The 12,495-nt window shown below is 47.2% G+C and overlaps 1 protein-coding gene across 8 annotated transcripts in view; it reads right to left on the reverse strand.

Annotated features, from left to right (window-relative positions):
- myo1b (myosin IB) overlaps positions 1 to 12,495 on the reverse strand; it is a 59,840-nt gene that overhangs the window by 24,263 nt on the left and 23,082 nt on the right. For all 8 annotated transcript variants that reach the window (XM_042082443.1, XM_042082449.1, XM_042082453.1 and 5 more), the window contains exons 4-7: positions 6,835 to 6,929; positions 3,733 to 3,837; positions 2,406 to 2,452; positions 113 to 176 (exon numbers count right to left, since the gene is read on the reverse strand). In XM_042082443.1, coding sequence (XP_041938377.1) covers positions 113 to 176; positions 2,406 to 2,452; positions 3,733 to 3,837; positions 6,835 to 6,929 — 311 coding nt within the window. The remainder of the gene's footprint in view (positions 1 to 112; positions 177 to 2,405; positions 2,453 to 3,732; positions 3,838 to 6,834; positions 6,930 to 12,495) is intronic.

The following is a 12,495-nucleotide window of genomic DNA, read 5'->3' on the forward strand; positions in this document are numbered from 1 at the left end:
AGCTGGAGAGGGGCAGTGTCCACATGAGACAGGAGGCAAACTGCTCAGCTGGGAGAGCCACTCAGCAGGACCCCAGCGCTGAAACCAAATACATCCGTCTCATAATACTCACAGTTACTGATGACTCCACCTATGGGGTCCCCTTTGAAGTCAAACTCAATGTCCATATATTTCCCCTGCAAAGAAAACAGAAAACAGTCAGGGCAGATCCGCACGCTGAGGTCACTGGCTTTTTAATAGACTGCAATTCATTGCTTTGGGAAATCCTATTTTAACATTGCTACTTTCTGCAAGTGTAGTCAAAATAAGATAAAGCGAGCAAACGTCAAGCCTTTAATGGCTGTTCCACCCCAGTGATGACATTGAACCAAGGCCTGTAATACTGCGAAAAGGCTTGCTTTGTTGCTCAATGTGGCTCTGGTTGTGGCTTTTAATGGCAGGAGCGAGCCTGAAGAGGCAGAGGCTGCTGCAAATCTGGTTGAAACACGAACCGTACATGAGAGCAAATGACTGGAGAGGGTGGGGAGGTGGGGGGGGGGGAGGGGCTGGTTGTGCTCCAAACCTATTTCATCTCAGAACCCAGGCCTATTCATAATGCTGGCTGCCAATCACACATACATTTGCCATGGAGTAATGGACTACTGTGGAGGAAATTACTTTTTTTCCCCCCCTTCATCTTTTGACTACAGTGGTAAAATAAACCGTACTCGTACTGTCCCTCGCTTTAGGGGAAGGACCGAAACAGTAGGGCTAGTGTCTCAAGAGCTGTTTGATTTCATTCCTCAGTGTGTGTGTGTGTGTGTGTGTGTGTGTGTGTGTGTGTGTGTGTGTGTGTGTATGTATATGTGTGTGTTATTTATGGCTAACAGCTCATCAAAAGCAAGGCCTGCAAAACGCATAACTGCTGCCAAATTCAACAACACTTTTTTTTCTGCAAAAGGAAGTAACTGATCAAAACATTTATGCTTGCCCAGCAGTGCTGGTTTACGACTAAATTGTATGAATTGAAAGCAGTTTACAAAAAGTCCCTTTGAAAATTGACACGCACACATGGCGAAAAAACCCAACCAATATAAAGCCTAAAACAGGCTTTGCTTTTGGAAGTGAACTGGGAGAGGTTATGAATGACAGATTATCACCAGACTATGGCAATCTTGAGGCAATCTGGAGCCCCAGTGCACGATGGGTGTGTGTAGTGGTCTTAGTCTCTAGGGCCGAGTACATAACGTCTTTGGCCTAATTGAAGAAGCCTGTAGCAACGTGATGACATCAGGGAGGAATCTGAAACAGCCAAGGCTGCCAATGGGCTTCAGTGTTCTTGTGCAAAAAGGGGGGGAAAAAAGCACCATGAGCGTGAGAAAAGCCAGACACGACTGGCCCACAAACCCGACATCTTGTTTCATATCCTCTCATGTGTTCCCCTACATCAGGGATCCCTCATACTGCACAAAACAGCCTGGATTAGAATATATGGGAAATACAATCAAATGTTTTTGTTGCTAGCCTGAACCGTTTCAGCTTACCAGAGCAGGCGCAAGAAGGACACTGCTATTGGCTGACCTAACCTTGCTAAGCACATGGCCTATAATGCACTGTATGTTTACACTGAGTGCTAAGGAGGCAAGAGAGGAACTTTGCATTGGGCCTAGGAACCAAAGGTCGGCTCTGCAGCCATTCGGACATGGCCGTATTTCCTGCTGCTATTAACGGAGATTCCATCCACACAAGAGCAAACATATGCCTCGGAGCGGCCACTGCTCACTGCACTTAGCTGTCCGTCTGACGAAGCGGCTCAGGTGGCGTCCCTGCTGAGGCCATCTCCGTGCCGCGCGAGAGCCTCTCCAGGAGCAGAAGCTCTTTCAGGGGGGAAAAGCGCAGCTCGCAAAGCAAGATGACTTTGGCAGGGCGGCCGAGTAGACATCTGGAGCTGGTTGCCAGAGAGGTTACGCTGCCTGGAGTTTCATTTGAATCCGGCTCTGTGCTGGAACAGTAATTGCTCTGCTGTCGTGTCAGGCTCAGCCGAGCACAGCCAAATGTGTCCAGATGCAGGTCAATGGAGGCTCGATAAAGGCAAAGGCCCACAACAAAAGACAAAGGAGAGATGGGGGGGGGGGGGGGGGGGGGGGGGGGGGCGGGTATGACAACCAGATGACACTGTACTGAAAAGGGGAGTGAGGCCTGGACACTACCTTGCCATCCTTCCACCTCAACTGTTTCTGTCAGTGTTGTATAACTGTGAGCTGCGGATCCAGCTGAAGCTTGTATTTGCCTTTTGTCAGAGTTGGCGCTCGGATCAAAGGTTCAGATGCACATAATCTTAAGCAAATACAGCACAGCCGTGGGCAGAGCGATGATCAGACTGGCTATAAAACCTCAAGGTCGGGAAGAGACCGAGATATACTCACAAATCGAGAGGAGTTGTCATTCCGGACGGTCTTGGCATTCCCGAAAGCTGCAAAGGGATAAAGCATGTCAGGTTATGTGTGTCAGGCAGCGTTGGTTCTTCTCATACTGGTCGACATCCCTGTGCTGAAAAATGATTACCGTCTGGGGCTGCTCGTCATATCCCTGTGCTGTCAAACACGCTCACGCATTGCTTCCCCTGATTGCCAACATCTAAGCCTTTTGGAGGGGGCAATTCTAAAAGACCTCCAAATACATCTAAGCTGTCCAAATATGCCACACCTTTCCTGTAATGGCTTTTTGGGGATGATTGCGCTGGTGATTTCAACAAATTACTCTACAAAGGCAGAGGATTAAAGGGAGCTTTCCGATGCGTTCACATCACAGAGTCTAAACATTAAAGGGGTAAATGTTTCAATGTGTGCGGCACAGACAAAAAGGGTAGGAGTACACTGAGGTCTAAAATTACCTTCAATTCAAATGCTATTGATGAGTCTCAAATTTGGCTTTATCTAGGGTGTTTTTTCCATTACCTGGCTATCCATCCCATACTCATTTACGTATTTACTTTTTTTTGCAGGGGTGAGATCAAATACATGCATGTAAATTCTATTCTCTTAGTTCTGAATAACAGTCTAACGTAACACTGTATGATCTCCATCTCCATCTGTCGTAAAAGTATCTGCTAAAACAGTAGTGGTAATGAATGGCCTTGCAGGAGAATAAGTTATGGTGCCTATTCACCACCGGCGTGATACTCAGGGAGCCTGCTGGAGAGGAGTGGGGAACAGGAAGTGAGCAGTGCCTCTGGCGTACGGGTCATTACAGCCAGCAGCTAAACTCTTACAGATGTGGGGCACAGCGCTCCGCTCCGCTCCAGCACTGGGCACTGGCTCAGCTCATCGCTCATGGGCATTTCCTGTCCAAGGCCCCACATTAAAAACGCCACTGTTGCCATGCCAGTGGGGAGGAGCGAGCTCTGAAGCCCCATTAAGAAAGAGAGCACTTTTTAATGTGGCCAGATTTTTGAGGGGAAACAAAGGGCAGAGCTCTGCAAACTCAATCTGCACATGGCTGCACACTTGGAGCGCTGCTGGAAAATTGTCTGAAATAACTGCATATATGCAACGGTCATTTCATAAAGAAATTGGGCTTAGAGTTTTTGTGCAATATTGTGAAGTGATTAAAAGAAGTTCATAATCAGATCTAGACATACTTAAGGTGAAAAAGACACACACACACACACACACACACACACACACACACACACACACACACACACACACACACAAACACACACAAACACACACACTTCGGGCACACACTCACCCTCCAGCACTGGGTTGGACTGCAGCAGCTGCTCCTTCACCTTGTTCACCTCCTGGCCCTTGCCGCACACGGCTGCCACGTATGACATCACCAGCTTGCTGGCCTCTGAAGGACAGAGCAGAGTGGAGAGGGATTGAGGGTCAAAGGTCACACTCCTCCAGACTAAACACACCCCCATGAACACGTACCCTAAGTACACACGCCCATACACACGCACCCCAAAAAATCCCCTCCAAATCCATCGGCATCAGTCTCTCGTTGGGAGGGTCCCTCTTTCCCACCACACCCTGAACTCCATGGCACCCCCACAGGAAATTCGCAGACATCCTCCCGCGCTGACATCATGTGTTTTATTAGATGGTAGCCATTACTCCAGCGAGTTGTCATTATTCATTGTGGGAACTTGAGTGTGCTCTCGAGGCATTGGGGAGTACTAGAGTGAAGCGCTGCCCAGAAGCAGCTTTTTCAAAAGAACAGGCCATCGGAAATAATCCCGGCTTGATCTACAATTACTTTTCCATGTCTGGACCGACGGAGGCTAAGGCTTAGGCATCAGTGACACTACAGCGGAATCACTACACAGGCTCTGCCATGACAAGGTCCCTCCCCATCCCTGCTCCCTCCAAATCTGCTAGACCAGGAGCTTGGCTGGGTTGCAGTCTGCAGTGAGAAGTCGTAGAGATTAAACCAAAACAGGGAGATTTAAACCCAGGGACGATTAAATCATCCTGTTACACACTGAACATGTTTTTTTTTATAAGGTTTTAGATGAGGGAGTGATCTCACAGTCAGTGGCAGCTGCTGCCTGGATGTGGGACAAGCCTGGTGTGACTGGAGGAGTGTGCTGACACATAAAGCTACAAACACACGTCATCAGGAGCATGAGGCAAGGTCCACGCTGATTAAAACCCAATGAAGGAGAACTCAAACTGAAAAGGACACAGCTAGCCGTAAAGAGGAGAAACGGGAGAGATATGCGAGAAGGAAATGGGCAGTGAAAGGCACCGCTCCACTCCAAGGGCGAAACTAGGGCAAAGTCACCCACAACGCTAACGCACACTGAAGTGACATTTCATAGGAGCTGAAGAATGACATCAGCACAAACCCACTGCCACGAGAGGAACACCCATTCATTGTGCTTCTGATGGTCAGTGCCACACATAATGCCATAACCCAGAGGGCAGACACAAAAGACCACAATAGAATTCCTGCTCTATTCCTTTATTCCTTGTTGTTGGAGGCTAGAGAAAACCACTGATGGTCTTCTATAAGCCCTGGCTATGAGCATCAGCTCCTGTTCTGTTACAAAGTTGCAAAATGCACCAGTATTCCCTTCAGTCATTGGCTGAAAAAAAAAAAGGAATTTTGAGAATATAATGTCAAATTCAGCAGCTCGACCTGGTTTACTTCCTGTACTGTAGAAAACACTGGTTTAAAGATGATCAGGAAAATCAAACACCAAATCACCAGTGAAGGATTACAGAGTTGTGAGCAACTGACCAGGGGGAAAGGCTGGCCTAAACCATAGCAGACCTTTAAAAAACCTAAATTGCACTGAGCTGAGCTGGGCTGAACTCAATCCCGACACTTGACAGACTTTAGCAACAGAACATAGTGTCCTGTTTTGTGAGCAGCCATAACCCCCCATGATCCCGGTGAGAGAAGGCCGCTGCTGGGGCTGGGTTCTCTCCACAACCATAAGCACACATTGATTAGCCAGCTCTGTGCTGAACACCAGTCAGGCTGGATGGGCCCTGGGTGCTACAGGCAGACGCAGAACAGGCAGGACGGGGGAGCTCCAGTCTTCCAGACCTCAGGAGAAGGACTCGCACTGAAAACATTTGGCAGCAGACAGTTCGACCTAGCTGTTCTATCTTCAGTTAGGAAGGGGGGAGGGGGGTTCTGCTAGCATACTTAAAGTATTACAAACCCACTGCTAGAGTATAAGTATAGGGTTTTAAAATGGAGATCTTCAATGAGAAGCTCAGTGGAGACTAAAGGCTTACCTAAGAGATCAAATAAGTTAAGGGTTCATAAATATGGAGCAACAGCTCAATTATGAGGGCTTTCTTTTTAAATGTCCATGACCTTTTCAGTTTAGAATAGAGGAAGATCTTAGCCCGAGTTATCCAAGCTCACAGTAATAAAGGAACAACCAGCACCACCAGCAGAACACAGAACGAAGGCATTAAGAACGTATTAGTGAAGGCCTAAGGATATATTTACTTCACTAAAGTCACACCAATTGCACACTACACTTGAATAAACTTGTGTAAACTTTGTACACTTTGTACAATAAAAGTGTTAGTGGATAATCTGGCAGATTCATTTTATTGTCCACATTATCACTGTGTGAACGACTTGCACAGATCTCCACCCTCTGTTCATTTTCACAGCTACAGTGGGAATACTACACCAGTAGAAAGTGGTCATAAAAGTGAAACGTTATATGCCGTTGTTAAAATAGCTTTGTTAAGACTGTAACTTCAGACACCTCATGAGGAAGAGAAGACAGAAAGAGAAGGTCAACGAAGAAGTGAACTCCTATTCAAGAGAAATTAAGGGAGATTTCCCAGAAAGCCCCAAACCAGGAAACTCTCTCCTCTGTAAAAGTCCAGGTGTGCTAAGGTCACATGGGATTTGAGTCTTCCACCAACAGAATATCTATAGCATGCAATACATATCCTTCATGTATCTCATGCGTGCAGTTTTTAGGCAGCACTCTCGGAGAGCACCATGGGAATGCCATTTAGAATAGCAGCACAGTAAGAACCTACTTACTCGGCCTCTCCTTTGTTTCTGTGTGGTCAAATGGTGTGTGTGTGTTTGCACAGACGTTTGTGTACACGAAAAACATTGTTTCAGGTGCAGACCTTACCCAAAATAACTCCCCAAACAGAACTTGCCCAAAATAGCTGCGAAAACACTGGCGGTTCTTGCTGAGTCTTCCTCTTGCGAGAAAATTAAGAGGCTGACCTCCTGTCATCATAAACCTGTTTGCCATGTTGTGGATGATCCTCTGATAATGCACTCAGACTCCTGGAGCTCCCTCTAAATCACTCGGGCTTGTGCGAGGCGTTTGTCTTGGACGTGTTCACCCACCTGTCTTGCCGGCTCCACTCTCCCCTGTGATGAGAATGCACTGGTCTTTGTCTTGGTCCCGCAGAGATCGGTAGGCCATGTCAGCCAGGGCATAACTGTGGGACAGACAGAAGCCATAAGGAAAACATAAAGGGGAACATTTCATGGCATAAAAACATGAAAAGAAAACTGGCAAAGAACGTCTAAGAAATAAAAGCACACTAAATATCAACGACTGTAGATGCTAACTGGCCAAACGCACAGATACTCTTTATTACATTGAGAAAGTGTGTTTTTGTTTTAGGTATTTGGATGGTTGGATCTGCGGAGGGGAAGTTGATCGTTGGCAGAGTAGGGTTGCCAGTGTAGGCCACATGTTGACTAATCAACAGCATGCTAAAAAATCCCACACAGAAAGTGGGTTGCATTTGTGGGCCAATCTGATCTGGTTGTTGCACTTCCAACATCATTTAACACCTCTGTGGTTCATTACTGGGTTAAATTGGTTTTTAATATTTCTGCAAAACTGTCACAGTTGTAGCTCACTGGATGAGTAATACACCACTGTAGGCTTTCCACTGGAGCTTATCTGACCCTCTAACAATAACTTTGATGTGACTAATGAATGGTGTCGGCTACATAATATTTTTTATATATTATAATATTATATGTTATATATATATATATATATATATTACTGTATAAACTGAGGTAAACAGAGGAGATCACCCTGATTTCCCATGAGAACTCTACTGCCTTGATAAAGTTTACTATAAATACAGGGACACGGTTCACCGAGTTCCATGTCAACATTTAAAAAAACAGTCTTATTGTACACAAATTCCAGGACAGTGACACAATAGAAAAGTGGGTCATATGTTCCTGTGATAAGGCATGCCCACTGAACACCACAATGTTATAATTGTAATTGATTTGCTATAGAGCACCAGATAAATGGAGACCACCATGGGGGGTGGTGGACAGGCTGGTGAGAGAGATGGACAATGCTCATATTGCTCTGCATGACACGGATTGGACAGTACTCGTTTATTTATGCATCGTTTTCAGAGCGACAGGACACCCAAAGTGTCTCCACACTCAAAACTAGAGGGACGTAAAGCAGCTCCTTCTCCAGCGTTCCTCCAACACGGGACCCAAAAACTCCAAATCAGCCATTTAAGTTGCCCCTTTTTCACTCTGTACATTTCAACACTCATTACTCTGGAATTTTCCAGAACCACCACTAATAATAGCTGTGATTGTGGAGGAAATGTTGCATGCGTAGATTCCCCTCCCCCTCCTAAAATCCCCCAAATTCATAAATGGCTGGATCCCAGCCGCAGTGGTAATGAGCTCGATGGTGCCCGGGTTATGGGAGTGTGCAGGGGAGGACTGGTAGAGACAAGACGAGCTGAATGGAGTCAGACTGAGACCCTGAACGTTGCAAAATGTGACTGCGGCTTGAAGTTGTTTAAAAAATATAAACTACATTTCCAGTCATTGCTATACACATGCCTGTGGAAAGATGACATTTGGGACAAGTTCTATGTTTATCATACAAAGAGTGTGTGGCAATTTATGAGCAATTCATGAGAGTGGAGTTTCCCAATTTGGAACTGGACATCCTGACCTATATCAAAGCGCGGAGTCCAACTCCCAGTTGAGGGAGCAATATTATTCATTTAAATGTTACAACAAGCTGCAACAAACATGCCTGCTCTCCGCCAAGTGCCTCCAGATTCAAACAACAGGCAGAGGTCAGTAATTCAGGCAGGTCAGGCAGTCAATTGCTGTGCTTTGTTTTTTTTTTTTTTAGTAAAAACGCGATGTAATGATAATGCTAAATGACTAAATATGAATATATATTTTCCCAAAGTTGCCGCATATCTGTGAAACTGTTATCTGAGGAAGCGATCAGAGAGGGAGTGGGGTACACATGCCCTTTGGGTTGTTTTGTGGAGTTGAACCAAAGTTGCAGCCAGTGTGAGAGGGCTCTGGGAACTGGGCGGTGGTCTGAGAGAGAGAGAGAGAGAGACGGAGAGCATGGGACATTACATCACAGCTGAAATGTGCAAAGGCCCAGGGAACAGATGTCTGGGCTTTAGTGAAAACAGCCGAACCGCTCGACATGAGCTTGACAAAAGACAAGCATCACCCAATTACCCCCCTCCATCAGACGGGGGACGCGAGGAGGAGGGGCAGAGGGTGGTCTGCTGGAGGGAAATTTGCCAAATTAGCTCTGCTGATCCAACATGACGCATCAGGCCCTGCCAGCACGCCCCCCCTCCCAAATTACTATGGGTGGGGTGAGCAGGCCGCATGAATATGAATGGCCGAAATCACAATATGAATAGGCCTCGCAAGCTGGCGCATGGGGGAGCTGGAGGGCTTTCAGTGGGGTAAAAACATGGGGGGCCTGGGAAGAAAGAGAACACGACACTCCATTGGCAACAAAGAGTCCAGCCAGCGACACGTGTGTGGTGTCTGTCTGCAGCTTTCACTTGGCTGAAAACTAAACAGAGTTGAGATCCATAGGCCACAAACTCAACACATGCTCTCCTTTCTGATTACACTGATGCAGGAAAGCTCAAAGCACTGAGGACAGAAGTTTAATACTAACTACCAAGAGGGGAAGAGGAGAGCATCTGATTTGCAAGAAAGATCACCAAAACCATATGCAATTAACTAACCCCCAGCCACTGTTAGATGTGTGGCGATTTGAAATCACAAGGGGCCACCAAGGGACATCAAAGGCCCCCATTAGCCAGTGTCCCAGAGCCTCCACATCAGACCAGGATAGAGGGGTGTGGCGGGGCAGGGGGAGGGCCCGGCTGGCTCGCCATGATCACACAAGTGGTGGGGCCCCACAGCTGTAATTTACAGCACCCTCGTGGCAGTGGTGAGGGCAACCAGCCACCGCATGAGGCAAGCTTCAGAAAATAGCCAGCGCCCTTCTTCTGGTCACCCCGGAAAACCAGTGGGCAGATTGACCTCCAGGCCTGTCCTCAAAGCTGAGGGCATTGAAGTTCTTTTCAGGGCACCCACATAAGCTCTGGTGAGTGGTTTCATGCTGAAGCTCTAGGCTGGTGTGGTGGTGGCAGAGCTAGTACCCACCCTGAAACCTTGTGGGGGGAACTGCCTTTCACATTACAAAGCAGCAAAAACAGCCAAAGCTGTGCCATAGGAAGAAACACCAGATGTCGGTGAGCCGAACCAGACCAGCAGCAGAAAATAAACACAGGCAATAGAGATGTTCAATTGTTTCATAAAGAACATAATGGAGCTATTGTGTGGCCATTCTGCCCATTCTGGGGCACAGTCAGAGCTCACCCTGCCTGCTGTACAGTAAGCTCCAGGATATCCGTAGGTCGTGCTAATTGAGCCTCGGTGGAAACGAGTCTTTCCTGTCCGTGAGGCCCAGGTGGCACAGGGACGGGCGCATGGGCCACAGCACAATAGAGCCGGGGCTGACTCACAGGAAGGAGTTCCCCACAGACGGGTGCGGACTGCCAGGTGACCTGGCGAACCTTAAGAGACGAAGCAGTCTGCTTTACCTTTACCAGTCTGCTTTGCTTCTTTCAGCCTGCTGCTGCTGCCAGTGGTTGGCTTTGCCCAACATTAGGGCACACTCAATGGAAAATGTATGAGACATCCCCATTTCATTACGTCTAAAAATGGCCAGGTTGTAACCAGTCATAGGACCTCAGGGAAGAAGTCCTAAGGACTCAACAGGAGACTGAGAAGGCAACAGAACGACTGCTGAGGGCTCATACAGAGAGATTGGATGAGTGCATGCAGTCATTCCCATATACACTTAGAGATCACAAATGGCCATTTGGGCAATGGTGCCATCATCTAGCTCCACTATGCTACTCAGCCGATGATTTAAGGTGACAACAAACAAATCATACGCCCCGATGGGAGGTTAATATCTTAATCCTCATCAGCCATGACTGTGGACCTTTTCACAGAGGCAATCCTCTGAATGCATTATGGACAAATGTGTCACCTCTACAGTCTGAAAATCCACACAACACATTAATTCTGCTCCAATATTACAATGGAAGTACTAACTGAACTCTTTCGCTGAACCCCTAGATATTGAATGACGGAAATACCCTCACGAAACAGCTACCATATGTGACCATCCAAAATATGGTGTTAAATACAGAAAATGAGAATCACATGATTTTTTAATTCCATCACAAAATTTGTATTAAGCACTTACAGAAAGCCAGACTAGTTTCTTGCGTGCAAGGCTAAGACAATTGAATAAGTGTTTCACGGTAGCCCAAGGGGCCATCTGTGTTAGACCTGCGCCTGGTCTACGAGAACAAACACACGCACACATACACACACACACACACACACACACATCCTGAGGAAGATGGGAACAGAGGAGCGAGTCAGGCAGGCTGTTTTTAGCCTCTCTGGAGCGGATGCCTTTACCGTTTCCTCCTGTCTGAGCTCTGACTCAGCTTTTCTGGCCGGACAGCGTGGAGCGTCGGTCCTGCAGGAGGCCAGAGGTGCGGCGAGGCGACCCGACTCACATCTCTCGCTCTGGGGGAGAGGGCGCCCGCTGAGGCTCTTCCACAGCACCGCTGGAGCTCAGGATTCATTACAGGTGACGGTGAGAGCGACTGTTCAGATCCAAGTCTTTGAGGTTTGGGAGTGTATTCTATTTCTCTCTTTCTTTCTTCTCCTCCTACAACCTTCCCATTCAGCCCTCTGGTTATCTTTTGAGCTGTATTGTAAATGGGAGACAGAGCTTTCGGAGTTGTCATTTTTAACTATTATTATTTTTTTTTCTTTTGGTTCTAGGATCCTCAGCAGCAATATCATGGCTGAAGGTAAAGTTTAGCGGTATACAAAGAAGACTACACATTCTCTAACCACCACCGCTTATGGCCATCTGGGCTGTCAAGCAGTCAATCATTCCATGCCATGGTACTTCACCACCACAGAAAACCTTATTCATCACCCAGATCTGCGCTGGCATGACTCAAACACAGCTCCCTGTGTGCTGCTGCTCTGGTCTCCTGTGGTGAGCACATCCTCCATCTATCCTGAGGGAAGATCTACACTCTCATTTCAACACTGGATTTGAGCTGAAACTGATACTCAGTACGTAAATTACGTAAAAGTATGCAAATAAAAGAAATCGGAGAAAGACCATATAAAGAGAGTACAGACACACGTCTCGGCTCTGAATGGCCCGGCATCACTTGACCTGGCGCACGGTTAGCCCTGGCCTCAGCCTGACCCCTGCACACCAAATAGGTTCCAGTGGAACAGCACCGCACTAGACTACAGACAGGGCCATTGTGGCTGTGGCTGGCACTGGAGTCAGGGGAGCCACCATATGCACTGGGCAAAGACTGTTTATAAAGCCCTGCTCCAGGAAATGAGGGAGGGAGATGGGGTGGTCAGATGTGAAGAGGTAGCAGGCTTCGGTGTCTGCAGCTGCATTTCTTTGGGGCAAAACCGCTTCTGGTGAGCCTCTCTTTCAATACGGCTGTGCTTTAAGACATGTATGGAAGGAACATTACTGTGAAAACATGGAAAGTTCTGAGGCAAGGGCAGTCAACAATGGCCTCTGGCACCAAGTGTGTTTGTTAGCTACCACACATTAACTTCTCAGTCAGTGGGAGCACTTAAAAATGATTAATCTCTCAATCATAA

The sequence above is a fragment of the Alosa sapidissima genome, chromosome 2 (genome assembly GCF_018492685.1).
Source record: "Alosa sapidissima isolate fAloSap1 chromosome 2, fAloSap1.pri, whole genome shotgun sequence".
NCBI lineage: Eukaryota > Metazoa > Chordata > Actinopteri > Clupeiformes > Clupeidae > Alosa > Alosa sapidissima.